The 20295-nt window shown below is 50.8% G+C and overlaps 1 protein-coding gene, 1 long non-coding RNA gene and 2 other non-coding genes across 5 annotated transcripts; 1 reads left to right on the forward strand and 3 right to left on the reverse strand.

Moving 5' to 3' along the window:
* Positions 1-1386: 1386 nt before the first annotated feature.
* LOC113908398 lies at positions 1387-1577 on the reverse strand. The gene has a single exon (XR_003515471.2). It is a non-coding gene; the product is annotated as a U2 spliceosomal RNA (small nuclear RNA).
* Positions 1578-2707: 1130 nt separating this feature from the next.
* On the reverse strand, positions 2708-7829 carry LOC118356375. 2 transcript variants are annotated; one of them, XR_004819700.1, is made up of 3 exons: positions 7668-7829; positions 6223-6366; positions 2708-4385 (listed from the first exon to the last, which is right to left on the reverse strand). It is a non-coding gene; the product is annotated as an uncharacterized LOC118356375 (long non-coding RNA). The 2 variants fall into 2 exon arrangements; XR_004819699.1 differs by lacking the exon at positions 2708-4385 and adding an exon at positions 4943-5478.
* Positions 7429-7612, reverse strand: LOC113908401. Its single transcript, XR_003515474.1, has one exon. It is a non-coding gene; the product is annotated as a U2 spliceosomal RNA (small nuclear RNA).
* Positions 7830-17760: 9931 nt separating the features above from the next.
* Positions 17761-19736, forward strand: ARL4D (ADP ribosylation factor like GTPase 4D). The gene is made up of 2 exons (XM_027626229.2): positions 17761-17884; positions 18449-19736. The coding sequence occupies exon 2, from the start codon at positions 18543-18545 to the stop codon at positions 19146-19148; it is 606 nt and encodes a 201-aa protein (XP_027482030.1). The 5' UTR covers positions 17761-17884; positions 18449-18542; the 3' UTR covers positions 19149-19736.
* The last annotated feature ends 559 nt before the right edge of the window (positions 19737-20295 follow it).

Below are 20295 nucleotides of genomic sequence, written 5' to 3' on the forward strand. Positions count from 1 at the left end.
ACAGCCTGGCCAGCAAATTTGCCCAGGCTTGTGTGTGGGTGGTGGTGGTTGTTGTTTTTTAAGATTTTATTCATTTATTTGACAGAGAGCACAAGCTGGGGGAGCAGCAGGCAGAGGGAGAGAGAAGCAGGCTCCCCGCTGAGCAGGGAGCCCGAGGGGGCCTCGAACCCCAGGACCCTGGGATCATGACCTGAGCCGAAGGCAGACGCTTAACCGACTGGGCCACCCAGGCGCCTGGCCAGGCTCGTTCTTGTATGCTGAGAGCCCACAACGCATTTTTCATTTTTAAAGGGCTGTAAAAGAATAGGTCACAGAAACCTTTCGGAGCCCTTAAAGCCTAAAAACCATTTACTGTCTGGCCCTGTAGAGAGACAGTATGCCGCTCCATTAACTCGGACGTTAACGAAACGTTTTACCTTCGTGCAGAAGGTTTTGTGAAAAGCACTGTTGAGAAGATGGGTGGGCCTGTCTGCGCTTCCACATCGCATTTAAAGATAACCGCGGTTTGGGGCGCCTGGGTGGCTCAGTCATTAAGCGTTTGCCTTCCGCTCAGGTCATGATCTCAGGGTCCTGGGATTGAACCCCACATCGGGGTTCCCTGCTCAGCGGGAAGCCTGCTTCTCTCTCTCTCCCACTGCCCCTGCTTGTGTTCCCTCTCTCGCTGTGTCTCTCTCTGTCACATACATAAACTCTTTTAAAAAATAGAATAAAATAAAAATAGCCGCGGCTTAACGAGATAAACTGCTTAGACCCCAAAGGCAGGAAGCAAAAGGAGAGATCGGCGGTGAAAAAGGGGATCCTGACGTTCGTCTCGCCACCAGCCGCTAGAAAAAAGTACAACTCCTCCCGGGGGTAACCCAGAAGTAAAAAAATGAAAGGAAGAAAAGCAAGAGAGCCCTACCGAACAAAAAACGAGCTCACAGCGGGTTTTCCCCGTACCGCAGAACCCGCGGCCAGCGTTCACACCCTCAGCGGCAACGGCACCAGCACCACCCGCGGTAAAGAAAAAACCAGTAGGGCGCCTGGATGGCTCAGTCGTTAAGCGTCTGCCTTCGGCTCAGGTCGTGATCCCAGGGTCCTGGGATCGAGCCGCGCATCGGGCTCCCCGCTCCGCGGGAAGCCCGCTTCTCCCTCTGACCCTCCCCCTGCTTGTGTTCCCTCTCTCGCTGTGTCTCTCTCTGTCAAATAAATAAAATCTTCAGGAAAAAAAAAACAAACCAGTAAAGCAAAACCCCCGAACCGATAAAGAAAGGCGAAAAGGAGCACCGAAACAAAAATAAGCCAAAAAGCAAAAACAGGCGCACTTAAGCTTCGCGACTAGGAAAACCAGAAACAAGCGGACAAACGAACCATTCTGACATTAAGCACCAAGTACATAACCCCGGAGGGAAGTGCACCGTGCCAGGAGATACTGCAATACCAGGTCGATGCGTGGAGTGGAGAGAGCAAGCTCCTCTTCCAACTCCCGGCTCCAAAAAGCCATTTAATACGTTGTCCTCAGATAGAGAACATATCAGATATTAAACTGATAAGAACAGATACTACACTTGATCTTAGCCAAAAGGCCGAGAAGCGATACCCCTCAGCCCGCCCTCGCCGCCACCGCCGCGCCGCCAGCCATATCGCACTCACGGTGAGCCAAGTCGCGCTCATCCCACCGCTCGCTTCCCTCGCTTCTCGGACGGTGCTATGGCAGTCACCGCCCTGGTGCAGAGTTTTTAGTTCTCCACATTTTAAAAGAGGAATGGTGCTTCTGGCGTTGCTCTGTCGCTCGCCGCGGAGCGCCATTTCTAATTTGAATGCCCCGCCCCTTTCGCGCAGGGAGGCGTGGCCGCGCCGGAGAGGAACCTGGGTGGCGGCCCAGCGCCTTCCTCGGTTTAAAGCTTTTGCTGGCCTGAGGGGAGGACCAAGGGAATCGGGGATGTGTCTGGAGAGCGGGGCTGTGGAAGGGGGCTGGGGCAGAGTGGTCCACGTTTCCAGGAAACTCGTCGGGTCATCACGGTAGCACCCTACAGGCTTCCTGGGTCCAGGCCGCTGGGAACCAATCGAGAAGCGCCCGGCTGGGCTCACATGGAAAGGGCTCCAGAGTCAAGTTGGGACCCGAGATGGGGCCCTGACAGGGTGGCCACCCTGCCCCATCAGCAGGGCCCGTGGGCAAACTACCTCACCTCCCTCATGAGCCTCCGTTTCCCCAGTGGAGACTGGGGAAACCTGGTAACCTTCCTACCTTCCTACCTTCCTTAATGGGATTTAGGGAACGCAGACGTAGCTAATGAGGTGACCTTCATGTCAGTCATCTAGAATATGGGTCCTGGGTCCCACGAGGCACCAGTGAAGAGGTCACGGCAGTGGCACTGAAGAGATGGAGCAACGTACGCAATAAAATAGACACGCTTCTTGTCTGGGTCGCACCCGCGCTCAGTGCTTTCTTCGTGTCAAACTTGCAAAGTTTACCTACAGATGGAGCAGTTGAGGCACAGAGGTGGAGCGACTCGCCCAGGACCACACCATTCATTGGCTTTAGTGGAAGAGGCCGGCTGGGCCTGGGAAGCCCAGACCACAGGGCCTAGAAAGGGCACCAAGAAAGGAGAAGAGCGATTCTTTTCCTTTTTCCTTTTTTTTTTTTTTAAAGATTTTATTTATTTATCTGACAAAGAGAGCGACAGCGAGAGAGGGAACACAAGCGTGGGGGGGGGGGGCGGGAGAGGGAGAAGCAAGCTTCCCGCCGAGCAGGGAGCCCGACGCGGGGCTCGATCCCAGGACCCCGGGGTCATGACCCCAGCGGAAGGCAGACGCTTAACGACTGAGCCACCCAGGCGCCCCGAGAAGAGCGATTCTTGTGTGTGCAGCCCACGAGGAGACTAAGTGTTGCTGAGTCTGACACACAGGTCTTCCCGCCGTCTGGTGCAGCACCTAAGAGCATCGGCTCCGAATACCTGGCCTCTAAGCCCGGTTCACCTAGTGTGACCTAGTATGTACCTTGGCCTCCTCGATTCACCCTCCCCCTTCAACCCGTTATCTCTAAACTGGGAGAGGATGACATGAGAACTTACTGCACATCATTATTGGGAACAACGAGACATGTTTGGGATACAGTACGTCTGGGAGAGCCAAACACAGGGAAAGTACCTCAGGCAAGTCACTTCTCTGCAGCCTCCTCATGTAGAAAGTGAGAATACGAACAGCCGGCATAGACTCCTGGGCTTCATCTTCCCTCCTCCACCCGGGGCCCCGGCTTCTCCCTTACCTGGCTTTCTTTTATCCCATAGCACGGGATCACTCCACGTTTAAACACGTGTCTGTTGCCTTTTAGCTCAACAGCGTGTAAGCTCTAGAGCAGGGATCTTGGTCTGTGTTGTCCACCATTTACATCTCCAGAGCTTTGAACGGCACCTGGACGCTTAGTCTATTTAGTTGAATAAATGAACGAATAAATAGTATGTCATGTGATCCGTACACATACAAAGGGGTTAGCAAACCTCTTGTGGCTTGTGGTACTTAGAACCTTCACTGTGTTCTACTACAGTTCTGCTCGCTTCCACGCTTACGAGGCCATCGTGTGCTCACTAAGTTAACTTTGCGGGCGTTTTGATCTTTAGAATGAGGTGCTTCGGATTGCAGAGCTGCATGTTCTGTCATGGCAAAGGAGTATTTCCCGTGGTAAAGTAATGATTTCCCATTCTAGGGGGCGCCCGGTTGGCTCAGTCGGTGGAGCACGGGACTCTTGATCTCAGGGTCTGAGTTCAAGCCCCATGTTGGGTGTGGGGCCTACTTAAAGATGAATAAATAAAATATCTTAAAAAATGATTTCCCGTCCTAGTTCCTGCACCAGCTCCTTGTGGGTTTGGGTAACGTGGGTCTCCCTTGGCCAGCTCACATCAAGGGGCACAGACCAAAGTGCTTGCAAAGTTAGGGCCACACCAAGATGTGACGGTCAGGCCCATTGTCCAAATGTCCTGCAAACCCCCCCCCCCCCAGGGACCCCCTGACTGTCGCTTCAGGGGAGCTGGGAATGATAAGCCGGGGACGGAGACTCGAAGAGCACAGCCAGCTTTCTCAGCCGGCGCCTGTTTCCCACAGCCTTGCCCAACCGTCCTGTTATCAGACTCCTGCGTAATATCCAGTCGTTTGTTCACGAGCAAGGTTGTTCATCTTTCCAGGTGCTTAAGATCCGCTATTGTTTTCTGTGAACCGCGTGTTCATGGTCTTTGCCCACTGTCCTTTGAATTGTTGATCTTTTTGCATTCCCACCTCTAGCTCACTTCGTGTTTGTCCTAGTGTACGAGTTCCCCTATAAATCGGACTTTATTTTTTCCGGATGGCTACCCAGTCGTCCCAGCATCACATATGGAATGGCCCATCTAATCATCGGTTTCAGATGCCACCTGTATCATATAAAAAAAAGTCCTCATATATATTTACCTCTATTTCTGGATGTTTCTTTGCTTTTTTTTTTTTTTTTCCTTCCTTTTCCTTTCCTTTTCTAGGATCTTATGTTTAAGTAACCTCCATATCCTCCAACTCTGAGATCAGGAGCCGCACGCTCTACCGACTGAGCCAGCCAGGCCGCCCCTGGATTTTTGTTTTGAAAAACCTTCTGATAACCTGTTTTTAGAAATTTTGATTCAGGGGCTCCTGGATGGCACAGTCAGTTAAGCGTCTGACACTGGTTTCGGCTCAGGTCATGATCGCAGGGTCCTGGCATCCTTGCTCAGTGCTCAGCTCGGCGGAGTCTGAGATTCTCTCTCCTTCTTCCCTCTGCCCTCTCACTCACGCGCGCGCGCGCGCGCGCTCCCTCTCTCAAATAAATCTTTAAATAAAATTGTAAATTAAGTTTAAAGTTTTTTTTTTTAAGATTTTGTTTATTTATGTGACAGAGAGAGACACGGCGAGAGAGGGAACACAAGCAGGGGAGAGGGAGAGGGAGAGGCGGACTTCCCGCTGAGCAGGGAGCCCGACGCGGGGCTCGATCCCAGGACCCCGGGATCACGACCCGAGCCGAAGGCAGACGCTTAACGACTGAGCCACCCAGGCGCCCCCCAAATTTTTGATTCAACTGATTCTTTGGTGTCACACCCGCTCTGCACCTGTCACCGCGTGGGCCCTGGGATCACACGGGTGAACGTGACCTTGTCCCTGTGGTCAGCCAGGGGCATCTGCCATGCTCTTCCAGTCCTCTCCTGCTGCCCTTCAACCCCATCCACTGCTCACAGAGCTGCTGGGGAAGCCTATGCACAACCAGAGCACGTCTGCCCGCGCCAAGGCTGCCAACTCCAGGTGCCCCCAAGTGTTCCGTCCTCGGGCTCCAGGGGGCTGTTGGGTCCCTGCCAGCGTCCTCAAGTCCAGGCCCCGCCGCACCCGCTCTGCCCGGTCCTGCGGCGGCCCTGCCTTCATGTCAGTGTCCCCGCTGTCCTCTTGCGCAGCTCCATCAGGTTCTTTCCATCACCTCGGCTTTCCTACCTACTCGAAGAGACCTGGCTGGAGAGACCGACCGTTTTGTTTCCTCGGACTTCCTCGCCCTTCTCTCTGACCCTTCCCTCTCCCCCTCAGTCCTTCTCCCCTACGCCTTTTCCCCAGTTACAAACAAAAGCTTTTACTTCTACGACTGGCATCAGAAGCACCGGGTCAGTCGGTCAGACTTTGCAGTGGGGAAAGGAGATCGTTTTTTCTAGCAACAGCCGGCTAAGTTGGGACCACATATACCCTGTGTTAAAAATGACTCGACGGGCGCCTGGGTGGCTCAGACGTTAAGCGTCTGCCTTCGGCTCGGGTCGTGGTCCCAGGGTCCTGGGATCAAGCCCCGCATCGGGCTCCCTGCCCCGCGGGAAGTCCGCTTCTCCCTCTCCCACTCCCCCTGCTTGTGTTCCCTCTCTCGCTGTGTCTCTCTCTGTCAAATAAATAAATAAAACCTAAAATAAATCAATAAATCGATAAATCAATAAATAAATCAATAAAAATGACTCGAGGTGGGACAGTTTGCCAGTCTCGCTGCTCAAAGTGTGGTCCCCAGACCAGCAGCACTGGGGTCCCGTGAGCATGTTGGACATGCAGAGCCACAGGCTTTTTAGCAAGACTCTCCTGGAATGCACCAAGTGTTCTGAGGCGGGACCTGATGGCTGAGGGAGAGAGACAGACAGAAGCAGCAAACACAGTTTTCAGGATCTCCACTCTCACCACCAATATACACAACCCAATTCCTCACCGTTCTTCTCTCACCCTTACCTTCTAAGTCCCCGAGGAGAGTCTGCAAAGCAGTTTCTAGAATCTTCTGGCGGTGAGACAGAGAAAAGGAGGGTGCCCACAACACATGAGCTAAACGTTTCGTTTATCTTTTTCGGTTGTTAGTGACTGGGGAGCCTCCAAGGACTGGGGAGGAGATGATAAAAAAAAAGCACAGAAAAAACTCAGGGTCATCAATTAGATGCACTTGAACGTTCCCTGAGAGACGTGAGCAAAGAAGCGTGGAGCTGTTCCACTGTATTTCTCTGACACGGGTGGGTGTTACCCCAAGCCTGAAAACCTTGGACGTAGGACTACCCCAGAGTTACAGATGATCGAGGCAACGCGTGGGCCAGCGGAGTGCCTGCCCCCCAACCTCCCACCCCGAATGTGTTCAGGATCCTGGGGCTAAAATATAAGGGTTTGTGTGCTCGAGAGCAAGTTGCGTGTCCAGCTAGACTAGATCTGTAAAACCAGTCGACTCAACCAAGGACGGGGCTTCAAAGCTTGCCTGCCATTATTTAGCACCCACTGTGTGCCAGCTAATCCCCACATTTTCCTTTTGGTCTTTCAACAATCCCAAAGAGAAGGTGTTATTTATGGTATTTTACATCTGAAGAAACTAAGGCTGCCAGGGTCCACCTTTTACCTTCTTCAGGTTTCTTCTTTTCCCTCCACCAGTGTAAGTGGACCCTTACCCTTTCTTGGCTGGTGGTTTTACATTTGCTTATTGGTGGGTCCTTGTTCCCATGCACACTGTAAGTGGGTCAAACTGATCCCTGTTCAGCAGATGAGAAAAATGAGCTTTAGAAAGAGCTTCAAGCTAACTAGAGTTGGGGACAGACTCAGGTGTCCTGCTAGACTGGATAGAACAGAAAGGAGAGAAGGGAAGGGGGAGAGAGAGAGAGAGAGAAAGAGAAAGGAGATAAGGGAAGAAATGCCGTCAGTTTGACCCTACATCAACCACTAGAAAAAGGCATAGCTCTTTCTAGGTTTAGCCTGAGAGCGAAAATCAGAAGATCTTGAGGTTTCCTACCAAAACTTCTTTCCTCTCAAAACGCAATACTGAATAGTTAACGTATACAACTCTAAGCAACCGGGTAGTTAAAAACCCCAGAAAGTGCTGAGGGAACACACTAGGTGGAAACAACCCGAGAAGCCCGCCGTGATAACTCAACGCTGTCATTGGCCACTGTATATTTAACTCTCAAAGGATGCACCGGGCCCGGTAGTACCGCAACACCACGTCGATGCGTGAAATGGATGGAACGAGCCCCTCTCCCTACTCCAAAAACCCACTTAACATATTGTCCTCGGACAGAGAACGTAGCAAATGTTATACTAATAAGAACAAATATTATACTTGATCTTAGCCAAAACGCCGAAAAGAGATGCCCCTCCCTCCGCCCTCGTCGCCACCGCCGCGCCGCCAGCCATATCGCACTCACGGTGAGCCAAGTCGCGCTCATCCCACTGCTCGCTTCCCTCGCTTCTCGGACAGTGCTATGGCAGTCACCACCCTGGTGCAGAGTTTTTAGTTCTCTACATTTTAAGATTGGTGCGTCTGTCGTTACTACGTCTGTCTGTCTGTCTCTCTCGCTCGCTCTCTCTGTAACGCCATATCTAATTTGAAAGGCCCGCCTTTTCCCCCGCCCTGGGAGGCGTGGCCACAGCGGGCTGACCATTAGCGCGGGGCATTGAATCCGTGATGCGGGGGCTCGGTCTCAACTTGTGTACAGACTGAGAGAAAAGGCAGGACCAAAGAGGGTTGGGCGTGGCGGCAATAGGGGCCTGTGGAAGGGAGCTGTTGGCGGTGTTCGTCCTGAAGAAGAGTCGCAAGACGTAGTCACTAGAAACGCTTGGACTGTATCGTAATAAGTCGGTCCTACGCCGGCGGAAAGACGATTTTCGTACCTGCCAGTTGAGGGGCTCATTCTGAGTTAGGGGAGCGGAAGGTCTGGAGGAGGGGCTTCCCGGAGCGGGGAGGGTAGCCTCCCTGCAAGGCGGAAGGCCGATCACATAGAAAGTGCTGAGAGAGGAGGCGTGTCAGATCCGGAGGCCGGGCTGGGCGGCTGGAGGGATTTTCTTAAACTCCAGTACCTGGGTCTATCCGTGCTTCTGAGAATGAATCATATCTTGGGCTTCGTACGTAAAGCTCCCTGCGCCTGGGACATCGTTTGCCTTCACGTCTTCCTCACTTGGCTGCTTATGCAGATATCTGGATTCCGCTTGAGTGTCACCTCCCCCTGGAAGCCTTCTTTAAAGACCCTTCTATAGCCTACCTCCAGTCTGATTAGCAGTCCTCATGCATTTCATCCCACCTGCTAATTTGTTTCAGGTACACCACTCACCACCTTTTTGGGCAATCCTTGATCTCCCCCACTTGAAATCTGAGATCATTGAGGGAGATGACCCTTATCAGTATTTATCTCTGTATCCCATCACTAGCTTAGTGCTTGGCAGGTAGTAGGTGGTCAGCAAACGTTTGTTGAGTGAAGAAGTGATCCCCAGGTCAGACTGAATCAGAGAAGCAATTAGGAGGCTACTGGCCTGGTCCAGGGGTGATGGGGGTGGAAGATCTGGTCAGGGGTGGTGGCACACGACAGAGGAGAGATGACTGTCAGGGATGCTCTGGGTATCAAGGCCAATCAATTCCTAAACCCCCTCCCCTGATGTTTCCTTGTGGCAGAGACTGCAGCTGGCTGCTCGGTCAGCATTTGCCTTTCATATTCTCCTTCCTAGAGAACTTCAGTTTACTTGGGGTGGTTAATATTTCTTTCATTTGATCTCAGACAAACTAGAAGGTATCATGGATGTAAGACGGAAACCCAGTCAGTCACTTCACCCTGCAGGATGGAGAGCCTGTTCTCAGGTGTTGCCAGCCCCTGGGCCGAGTGCTCTATGTATTACCTCACTTAATTCACTTGACAACCCTACAAGGTGGATATTATTGTAATTATCCAGGGCCAGGATTGTGGTGAGGCCAATGAGGCCCCCCAAAACTCTTAATAATTAATAAATAATAATTAAATTAATAATATTTTAAGATAGGGGATGCCTGGTGGCTCAGTGGGTTGAGCGTCTGCCTTTGGCTCAAGTCATGATCCCAGGGTCCTGGTATCCAGTCCCAAGGGGGGGCTCCCTGCTCAGTGGGGAGCCTGCTTCTCCCTCTCCCTCAGCTGCTCCCCCTTCTTGTGCTTGCTCTCTCTCTCTTTCTGTCAAATAAATAAAATCTTTAAAAAAATATTTTAAGACAATTTATCTAGATGTATTCACGAATATACACATATTATTGGTTTATTTGCTTCTCACCTTGGTAGAGGTTTTGTTGCTACTCTATCCCCAGCACCTCAGACAGTGCTCAGCACATATTTGGCGCCTGATAAATATTTGTTGAATGAATGCTGAGAGTCACAGGAAACAATTCATAATGTGCTTAGCTTGTACCCTACATGACTCTTCAGTGCTTCTAATCCCATGATCTCTGTTCAGATCTGTTTGTATCAGACCATCTTATTATACTCACTGATTTGGTTTTGCTGAGAGGGCGTTGCTATGGTTTGAACACCCCAAGCATTTGTTCATCTCTCACTGGCCTTTTTGTCCTGCCTGGTGTTCTGGCCATTTGGGCAGGTGTCTTAGTCCCCATCCCAAGTTGGATGAGCCCCAAGGGCAGGAAAGGGGTCTGTCCCCTCTCTATTTCCAGCACCTGCCCAGGTATGTCACATCATGTTCCAGGTGATTAATGACAGAAAATAATTAAAAAATGAAACATACAGTTAAAAAAGAATGGGCAAAGGCCAGGCACAGACAATTCACAGAAAGTAAAAAGTGGTTCTCAAGCTAACATATAAAATTAAATAGAAACTATACCAAGATATATTTTTTTCCCATCTCTTGCCCCTTCTCCCTCCATATTCTTTTCCTCCTGCTGGGCTTGCTGCAGACCCCACTGGCTACCCAGAACCTCCAGGTGGAGGAGGCCAACATGAGTTCCATTTCAGAGGCCAAGAAACTTGTTCATGGGGCTCAACTCTGCTCTGTGACTTTTTTTTTAGTGTCCCTGTGTGTGAGTCAGATGCTGTTTATGGCACATTCATGGTCACAATCTCATTTAATCTTAAAAACACACACACACACACATTAAAAAAAAAGTAACATAACATTGTAATAATAAAAAAAAGTAAACTCTACCCCCAAGTTAGGGCTTGAATTCACAACCCTGAGATCAAGAGTCACACGCTCCACCATCCGGGCCAACCAGGTGCCCCTCATTTAATCTCTACAACACCCTTGAAAAGTGTTAATGTCCCCAGGTCTCAGAGAGCAAATCCAGCTCACAGAAGCTGCCTGACTCACCCTGGGTATTTCCCAAAAGTCTTCCAAGTCCAAAGGTCTTCCCAGTAGGCGAGGTGGCCAGCTGTCAGACAAAACTCTTAGCTCATTCATTCCTTTATCTAACAATGATTGCTGAGGAGACACCCATTAGAGGCTTGGGATAATAAGCCTCTAGACCCATTAGAAGCCTGGGATTATAACAGATCTCTGTTGTAGATTTGCAGGAGAACATTTAAAGTACTCATCGTTAGGGAAAATGCACAGCCTTTAGGGTAACTTTCTATTAATCTGTTCTAGACCCTTGCTGCTCAAAGTGTGGTCTGTGAACATCAGCATCTGTACTACCTGGGAGCTGGTTAGAAATGCAGAAATTTGGGCACTACATCAGATCTACTGCCTTAGTTTGCTCTGGAGACCATAACAAAATACCGTAGACAGGGCGCTTAAATAACAGAAATTTCTTTTCTCACGGCGGAGGACTCCGAAGTCCCAGTTCAGCCTGCTAGCCTGGTAGGGCTTTGGTGAGGTCCTTCTTGGCTCACAGATGGCCACCTTCTCCATGTGGTAGAGAGAGAACAAGCTCTCTGGTGCCTCTTCTAAGGGAACTAATCCCATCCTGAGGGTCCTACTCTCATGACCTCATCTAACCATTACCCTCCAAAAGGCCTCCCCTCTAAATACCATCACACTGTGGGGGGGTAGGGCATCAGTGTATATTGAATATATATTGGAATAAAATATTGAATGTTCAATATATAAACTGGGGGGTAGGGCACAATTCAGTCTATAACACCTACTGAACCATAATCTGCATTTTAATAGGGTCCACAGGATGTTCATATGCACATGAAATTCTAAAAAGCAATGCTTTAAGTCATATACATTGGAAAAAAAATGGCAGCCAAAGATCAGTTTGTACATGTCACTTTGTGCGTTATCTGGGGAAGATTCCATATTAAATTGGTTTCCTGGGTCAAATTTTTGTTGTTGTTGTTGTTATTGGTTGAGATAAACTACTTTAATAGAATTACCATAATAGCTACAGGCGTAGAAGACTTAATATAGGCCAAGCCCTTTGCGGACCGTTTCACACATTTAACCTTACTTAATTCTCATAACAACCATCTGAGGTAAGTATTTTTTTTAAAGATTTTATTTATTTATTTGAGAGAGAGAGAGAATGAGAGATAGAGAGCACGAGAGGGAAGAGGGCAGAGGGAGAAGCAGACTCCCCGCTGAGCAGGGAGCTCGATGTGGGACTCGATTCCGGGACTCAAGGATCATGAAGGATCATGACCTGAGCTGAAGGCAGTCTCTTAACCAACTGAGCCACCCAGGTGCCCCATGTGAGGTAAGTATTATCCCATTTTATAGATGAAGAGGTTGAGGGCTCACTGGAAATGTTAAAGTCAGGATTGGAACTCATCTTTTAAGCCAGTGGTCCTCGTAGTTTGGCCCCCAGACCAGCATCATCAGTTACCTGAGAAGTTGCTATAAATGCACATTTTTGGGCCTGTGAACCCAAGACCAACTGAATCAGAAATTCTGGAGGTGGGGCTCAGCAACCTGTGTTTTTAGTAAGTCCTCTAGATGATTCTGATATACTCTCAAATTCGAGAACCACGGTTTGAAGCTATACCACCTCTCTGTGTGTGCAAGACAACATGGAGCGCTTGGCAGAGAAACCCCCCCTTCAGAGAAGAAAGACTGAATCAAATGGATGAGGTCACGGGGGACTGGCCCCTGTTGTGAATGCTCCAAAGAGCCCACCTAGCTTGGATACCTGGGCAGTCACCCTGTTCCCTCTGGAGCATGGACCTGGCTTTCTCCCTTCTCTCACTCTCTCCGTTTGGTTGTTCCTTGCTTCCGGGTTATTATCACCCTCCTGGGGCTCTCGTTGCTGTTTCTGGCTGACCACCCAAAACCCTTCCTCCAGCCCTCCCCTGAGTGCCAGGCTCCTGCGCAAATGCACGCTGGACATCCATCCTCACAGATACCCAAACATGGCTGCCACTGAGCTCATAGCCTTCCCTGCCCTGGAGCTTCCTCCTGCCTCAGCCTTCTCTGCATCTGTCATTAGGCCCTCAGTAACAGTATGGGAAATGTAATTGAAATTAGATTTTCTGCTCAAATAATGTTTTTTGTTTTGTTTTTGTTTTTTAAGTAGGCTTTACACTGAGCATGGAGCCCAATGCGGGGCTTGAACTCACGACCCTGAGGTCAAGCCCGGAGCTGGGACTCTTAACCTACTGGGCCACCCAGGTGCCCTTCCAATCATGTTCATTTAATTCTTATCTCAGCTCCACAGAAAAACTTGAAGAGGGTAGATTTTTCATTCCCAACCTCAAACTGTAGGAAAGGCACTGTCTGAAAGGAAGACTCCAGAAGGAGGCAAAGGAACCTGCATATAACTTACATGCATATAACTTCACCTCTACTCCTCCACTTTTCTTCAGGGATCAGTCAGTGACAAACATATCCACCAGGGGGCAGCATCTGCTCCTTTCTAGCCCTAAGGCTGGGGCCCTGGGAATGGGTTTTGGGAGAGTTGCATCTGAAAGGGCCCCCTGATGGAAGAAGGGTGCCTATGGGGCCCTTACACATTTTTTTTTCATTTCACAATCATTCTAAGAGGCAGGTTGTGTTTTCTCCATTTTGTTCTTGAGGAAATAAAGCTGGGATTTGAAAAATGGGTCTTTGTGGGGGCACCTGAGTGGCTCAGTGGGTCGAGTGGCCGACTTTTGGTTTACGCTCACACTGTAGTCTCCTGGTCATGGTCTCAGGGTGGTGGGATTGAGCCCCGAGTCGGGTTCCGCGTTCCTCAGGGAGTCGGCTTGAGGATTCACTGCCCCCCCGCCCCTCCCCTTGCTCTCTCCCTCTCTCTAAGAAATAAACCTTAAAAAAAGAAAAAAAAAGAAAAAGAAAGGGGCGCCTGGGTGGCTCAGTTGGTTAAGCGACTGCCTTTGGCTCAGGTCATGATCCCGGAGTCCTGGGATCGAGTCCCACATGAGGCTCCCGGCTCAGCGGGGACCCTGCTTCTCCCTCTGGCCCTCTCCCCTCTCATGCTGTTTCTCTCTCTCTCTCTCTCTCAAATAAATAAATAAAATCTTTAAAAAAAAAAAAGAAAAAAAAAGAAAAAGAAAAATGGGTCTTCGTGGGGCACCTGGCTGACTCAACTGTAGAGTATGTGACCTTTTTTTTAAAAAAGATTTTATTTATTTGAGAGAGAAAGAGAGCGCACGAGCAGGGGGAGGGACAGAGGGAGAGAGAGAAGCAGGCTGAGTCTGCAGACACTTAACAGACTGAGACACTCAGGCACCCCAAGCATGTGACTCTTGATCTTGGGGTTGAGAATTCCAGTCCCACATTGGGCAGAGAGCTTACAAGAAAGAAAGAAAAAGAAAGAAAGAGAGAGAGAGAGGGAGAGAGAGAGAGAAAGAAAAAGAAAGAAAGAAAAAGAAAGAAAGAAGGAAGGAAGGAAGGAAGGAAGGAAGGAGGAAGGAAGGAAGGAAGGAAGGAAGGAAGGAAGGAAGGAAAGAAGGAAAGAAGGAAAGAAGGAAAGAAGGAAAGAAGGAAAGAAGGAAAGAAGGAAAGAAGGAAAGAAGGAAAGAAAGAAAGAAAGAAAGAAAGAAAGAAAGAAAGAAAGAAAGAAAGATGGGTCTTTGTGATTCCCAAGCTGCTTGCTGCTTCTTTGGCTTCCCTCCCTCACTGCTCATTCCTGCAGACTCCTTTCCTCCCTTCATTTGTGCACTGAGACAGGTATTTGTTTAGGGTACTGTGGAGACAAGGATGTTCTCAGCCACTTCCTTGGTGAGCTCCTTCATCTTCTGTCCTTGGCTATTCCTGAGTATGGACTGTTGGTGGGGATGGGACCTGGAATCGCCTAAGCCCTGGAGGGGGGGGTGTGTGAAGTGAGTTTTCCAAGCCAGTCTACTGGTGAGAGACAGGACTCACCCTGACTCTCAGACCAGGGTTTCAGCACGCCAGGCCTTGACGGGGGCCTCTTTCTCCAGTTTCATCCTCACCCCTGGCCTCTGTTTTTCCTCCTCTAAGAAGTTCCTCATCCTCAATAAAGACACAAGAGTTCAATACTGCCTAGATCTTGCCCAGAAATGCAGGGTTTTATAGGCATTCCTGGCTAACCCAGTAGTATCAACAGAACACTCAAGGGCTGAGGAACCCCAGACCAGGAATCTCCCAGGCTAAGAGTAGATGTTTGGTTCTCATACTCAGGGACACCCCTCAGTACATTTAATCATTTTGTCATGCATCCATGAATTTATGCGAGATTTCCTGACTGTGTGTTGTGTGCCCGGCACAGCACTGGGCACCTTGGAGCTGTAGATGACAGGAACCAGCTCCTGGGCTCAGGGCTTCGTCTGGTGGGGAGACAGCTCTGAGGATGAATGATGACATAGCAGCTGGAATCTCATCCACGTGGGGGAGCCCATAGAAGGAAGCAGGTAGGTCCCAGCTAGTCATTCTGTTTTGAATGCTGACCTGACCCCTGTCACTTAAACCTTGGGTCTAATGTCACCTATTGGAGAAATCTTCCTGAGCAGCCAGCTTCCTGTAGTCTGAAGTAGCTCCTTTTCCGAGTTTCTCTCTGACACATCTCCCTGTTTTATTTCTGTTGATGGCAAGTATCACCATCTGAAACCATCTTCTTTATTCATTGCCTGTCTCTCCCCTCTAGAATGTACACTCCAAGAGGGCAGGTCCTTATCCATCTCACTCAGGGCTGTATGCTCAGAACCTAGCAGGCATTCCATATATGATTGTTCAATGTACGAATGTTCAAATGTTCTCTGCAGTGAATCCCTCAATACAGGAGGTCCTGGGCTGTGATCTTGTGGAGAGAAAGGGCTGCAGAGGTGAGGCTGCCAGGAAGGAAAATGGTCATTAATGGAGGAGGGCTCCCTGGGGACAGGGTGTGTGTGTGTGTGTGTGTGTGTGTGTGTGTGTGTGTGTGTGTGTGTGTGTGTGTAGGGGGGGGACTGGAGTTTCCATTTAAAGGGGACAAACTGCGGTAAGCCCACAGCCTAGTGCTGCCCTGACAAGCTGGGCTCCTTCCCTCACCTCTCCCTGCCCCACCTCCTCCTCCCCATTTGTTCATCAACACCTCTGACAAATGAGAAGGATGAAGGGTGGGGTGGGATTGCCAGTTTTATCGCTTTTATCAGATAATCAAGTGACAATTTCCCTCTCGGTTGTGAGGCCCAGGAAGTTTCAAAAGGTTGCAGAAGAAACACGAGACAATCTGTGTTTCTCATTACTGTGTGTTTTCAGTTTCACAGCCATTGTAACATTTGCTCAATGCCAAGTTTGGCCAATTTCTAGCAGACTGACATTGGACAAATTACCTAACTTTTCAGTGCTTCTTTCTTTTTGGAATAACCATACTTACTTCTTGTAAGTAAGTATGCCTGGCTGGCTCGGTGGGTGGGCACGTGGCTCTTGACCTTGGGGTTGTGAGTTCAGGCCCCACATTGGGTGTAGAGCTTACTTTAAAAAAATTAAAATTAAAAAAAAAATCAAAAAGGAAAAGTGTGCAGAGTTCTTAGACCAGAACCTGGCATACAGTGGCCACTCAACACTGTAGTAGTTTCCAACTTCGTGGCCTGCTGTCTTCCCCTCTCCTAACACAGGCCACCTCTGTGTCTTAGCTCCTGTGGCAATCTGCCACCCCCCCCCAATATGGAGTGTAACACTAATTTCCTAAGGTCTTGATGTCTTTGGGGATTCAAGGAGGCTCCCTGCATTGCTGGGGAAACCAGGTGGCTGGTTTTAGAGGACGGAGGGGAAGAAGGAGGTGGCAAGGCAGGCTGGTGCTAAACGGATGGGAGGCCAGTGGGCAGGAAAGGGCTAGGCCCTCCTGTCTAGCAGTGACTTCCCCTACTCTTTTTCCGATCCCCCTCAAATATAACCTTTAAAAAGGGTTAGTACTGAATTACACAGTAAATGTAAGAATCCAGCCTCCTTGTAAAAAAGGAAACAATAGGATTATGATCTTATTCTCCTTTGATCCTCCTCCCCTCCTTCAATTTTACTTACCTCCCCCTGCAGGTAATCACTGATATCCGTTTGGTCACACTGTCCTTTTGTGACATCTCCTCCTCTTCAGGGCTGCCCAGACCGTATCAGGCTGCAATGGCTGGGGAAATGCCACTCAGTCCTCTCCCCTTCCTAACCAATCCTACACAGGACTCATTAACTTACAAAAAATTTTCCAGAAGCTTCCAGTTCACACCTTCTCTCCCGCCTCTGAAGTCCTATGAGGACTTATCTCAGGTTTACAAAGTCCCAGTGTTTCCTGTCAGTGGCCAGTCTTGTTTTTTTTCACTAGAGTTTAAGCCCTTTGAGGCCAGGCCCTGTGGCCTCCGCATCCTCCATATCTGCAGAGTCTCTCTGGCAGAGCACACAGTATGAATGAGGTCAAAGTCCTGAGTGAAGAATTCTCCCTTTACCTATTTGAACAAGGGAGGCCCTTGGAGTGTCTGCTTCTGGTCAGCACTCTAACCAGCAATTGAGGGATTTCTGCTGAGGATGCCTAACCCTATGGCCTTCCCGATGAGAGGAGGGATAGCTATGCCGTCAGGGGCCCAGACACCGGATTCAGACAGATCCTTGCTCAGCCACTTCCTGGCTAGGTGACCTTAGACAAGTCACTGAACCCTTCGGAGCTTTCCTCCCCTGTAGAATGCAGACAGCACCAGTCCCTACCTTACAGGCTGCTGTGAGGATCAGTGGGGTAATGGGCTTAGGCTTAGGCTGTTTCATGAGGTTCCAGGGTTACACAGGTTTGAACGCTGCCTTAGGAAAGATAAAGGTGTAAGATTTGTGAGCATCTCTCCAGCAGACCCTGGCGGAGGCAGTGTATGCGTGGGGTGGCTATCTCGGGGTGGGTAGGGGGAGGAGGATGCCGCCGTGTAGAGTACGAAGCTCTTCACCTCTCCAAGTCAAACGCTGCCACGTCTGTCCCTCTCACTTTCCATCCCGAGTTTACCTCCAAATATTAGACTATGGGAGAAAAGATCAGATAAAACGTTCACCGATTGAGCACACGTCCATCACTGGGTTGTCGCGGGTCGCAGGGCACGTATCTCCAGGCCCCGCCCCTCCCCGCCCCTCCCCGCCGCCGCGGGACTGCTCATTGGCCCGCGCTGCGTGACGTTACGCGCGGGTTTTTAAGGCGGAGTCCCGGGGACCGCTCCGCAGTGGCTGCAGCGCCGGCGGTGGTGGCGGCTGTGGCGCGCGCTGGGGGCGGGCGTGGAGTTTCGCGTGGAGGCTCGGGTGGCTGGCCTGGGGAGAGTGCGGCTGCCGGAAGGTAAAGGGGCTGTTCAGGCGGAGCTGTGGTGGCTCCGGTGCGGGGACCTGGGGAGCGGGAGACGGAGATCCGGGCAAGGCGAAGTGTCACGGGACGGTGGGAAGGGGGTCGCGGTGTTAAGGAGGGGCGTGTCAACCGCTTGGGGATGTGGAGGGCAGGCGGGAGCGGGCCTTACTCTCCCGTCTGAGCGCCCGTACCCTAACTTAATTGGGGGCCGCTGCCCGACCTGCTCCTTCCTGTGAGGATTCTCGCGTGGGGAATGAGGGTCTCTGCGTCTGCGACCGCGCCACGAGCTCGGAGAAGAGTCGCGGGAAGCCGACCATCTCCAGATCAAGGCCTCACCCCCCAACCTGTGTCCAGGACCCGGGGGTCTCTCTAGATCTTGTCTCCCCTGAAAGCGGGGAGAGCCTCTGTTACACTTGGAGCTGTTTAAAAAACAAAACAAAAACTGGAATTTTAAAAAGGAAGGATGGGCGACTGATTTAGGACAGGATCTAGAAGTTGCACATTGCATGTTTATTTTTAAACGTCTCCTTTTTTCTCCCATGACTTTTTCCCGTTCAGATAACCCAGCAGCGGTCCCCAAAGCCTGCAGTTCAAGGCCACCTTCCTGCCTCTCCTGTGTGCCTCCTGACCTGCACCTTAGCTGGAGCTCACCATGGGGAACCACTTGACTGAGATGGCTCCCACTGCCTCCTCTTTCTTGCCCCACTTCCAGGCCCTGCATGTCGTGGTCGTTGGGCTGGACTCTGCTGGAAAGACCTCGCTCCTTTACCGGCTCAAGTTCAAGGAGTTTGTCCAGAGCGTACCCACCAAAGGCTTCAACACAGAGAAGATCCGGGTGCCCCTGGGAGGGTCCCGTGGCATCACCTTCCAAGTGTGGGATGTCGGGGGGCAAGAGAAGCTGCGACCACTGTGGCGCTCCTACACGCGTCGGACAGATGGGCTGGTGTTTGTGGTGGATGCTGCCGAGGCTGAGCGCCTGGAGGAGGCCAAGGTAGAGCTACACCGAATCAGTCGGGCTTCAGACAACCAGGGCGTGCCTGTGCTGGTGCTGGCCAACAAGCAGGATCAGCCTGGAGCACTGAGCGCGGCAGAGGTTGAGAAGAGGCTCTCGGTCCGAGAGCTTGCAGCGGCCACGCTCACCCACGTGCAGGGCTGCAGTGCTGTGGATGGGCTGGGCCTGCAGCCGGGCCTGGAGCGCCTGTATGAGATGATCCTCAAGAGGAAGAAGGCAGCCCGGGTAGGCAAGAAGAGACGGTGACCCGAGGCTGTCCCCTCCTCACCAGTAGGGGTCTATACACCGGGACAGCTAGGCGGAGCCTGTGGCCCCTCCCTCAGCTCTGGGATGCAGGACCTGTCCGCCTCAATGAAGGACCAAGGAGCACACTGGGGGTCCTGTTCTGGTGCAGCATTGGGGAGGGGAGGGGAGATGGGATGTCTTCTCCTCTCCCTCCCTCATCCTCACCTCTGGAGAAAAGGGGGCTGCAGGACTGGGGAGGCTTAAATGTAAGCCCTGACTCTACCTCAACCCTGTTTCTTCTTTTCTTCTCTGGCTTGTTGATGAGATGTGTTTGGAGCAAAAGAAGGTTGTTTGGAGAATGCATTTGGGATAAACGAGGACTGTCTCCCCACCTCCACTCCCCCCCCAGCTGGGGTGTCCCCCAGGCTGCTTTTCTAAGGATGCTAGTCACAATAGTCTTTATTTTTGTGTCTGTGTGAAAGTGCCAGGAACCCTTCCCCACATTTGTAGATCCACAACTGTTTTTATAAGCCGTGTGTGTCCTCTGTAGTATTATTAAATATTTTTTAGCATTTGCCTATAAGTTATTAAAGACTGATGATACTGTAGCTCTGACCTTGGTCTGGCATTTTCTTACCCAGCCCCAGGAGTAGTCCCAGATTTCTGTATGGGTGGCAGGAATGGGTCGGGGGGAGTTTTATCTTGAAGCTGAACTTGCAAAGGAAACACGGGATGGCTGGTGGAAATTACAGACGGAGTTGAAATTGCCCTCTCCCAAGCTATTACCTGATTTCTGCAGGTTTTTTTGGGGGGTGTCCCTTCTTTCTCCTGCTTCCTCCCCCCTCCCCTCATCCCCTGGCTCTTACTTGCCCCTCATACCAGCTGGTCCTTGGGGACACTTTCCTAGGTTTATATAGGTAAGTCCTCAAGGAGTCATTCTGTTCTCATCCTCCCCCACTCCTTGGCACTCAGGCTGATCTGTTTTTTTTTTCCACCTTGGGGGATCCTGTGAGTATGGAAAGTAATTCCTTCCTGGCTTTCAGCCATCTCCGTGTGCTCAATCCTGCTGACTGCAGCTCACCGGCAGCAGCGGCAGGGGCTGGTGCTGGGGAGGTCTGGGCTGGATTGAGCCAGCCCGGCCCTGGTGACTAAGCTGTGAGTTGTCCAG

Source organism: Zalophus californianus, chromosome 16, assembly GCF_009762305.2.
Source record: "Zalophus californianus isolate mZalCal1 chromosome 16, mZalCal1.pri.v2, whole genome shotgun sequence".
NCBI classification, from domain to species: Eukaryota; Metazoa; Chordata; class Mammalia; order Carnivora; family Otariidae; genus Zalophus; species Zalophus californianus.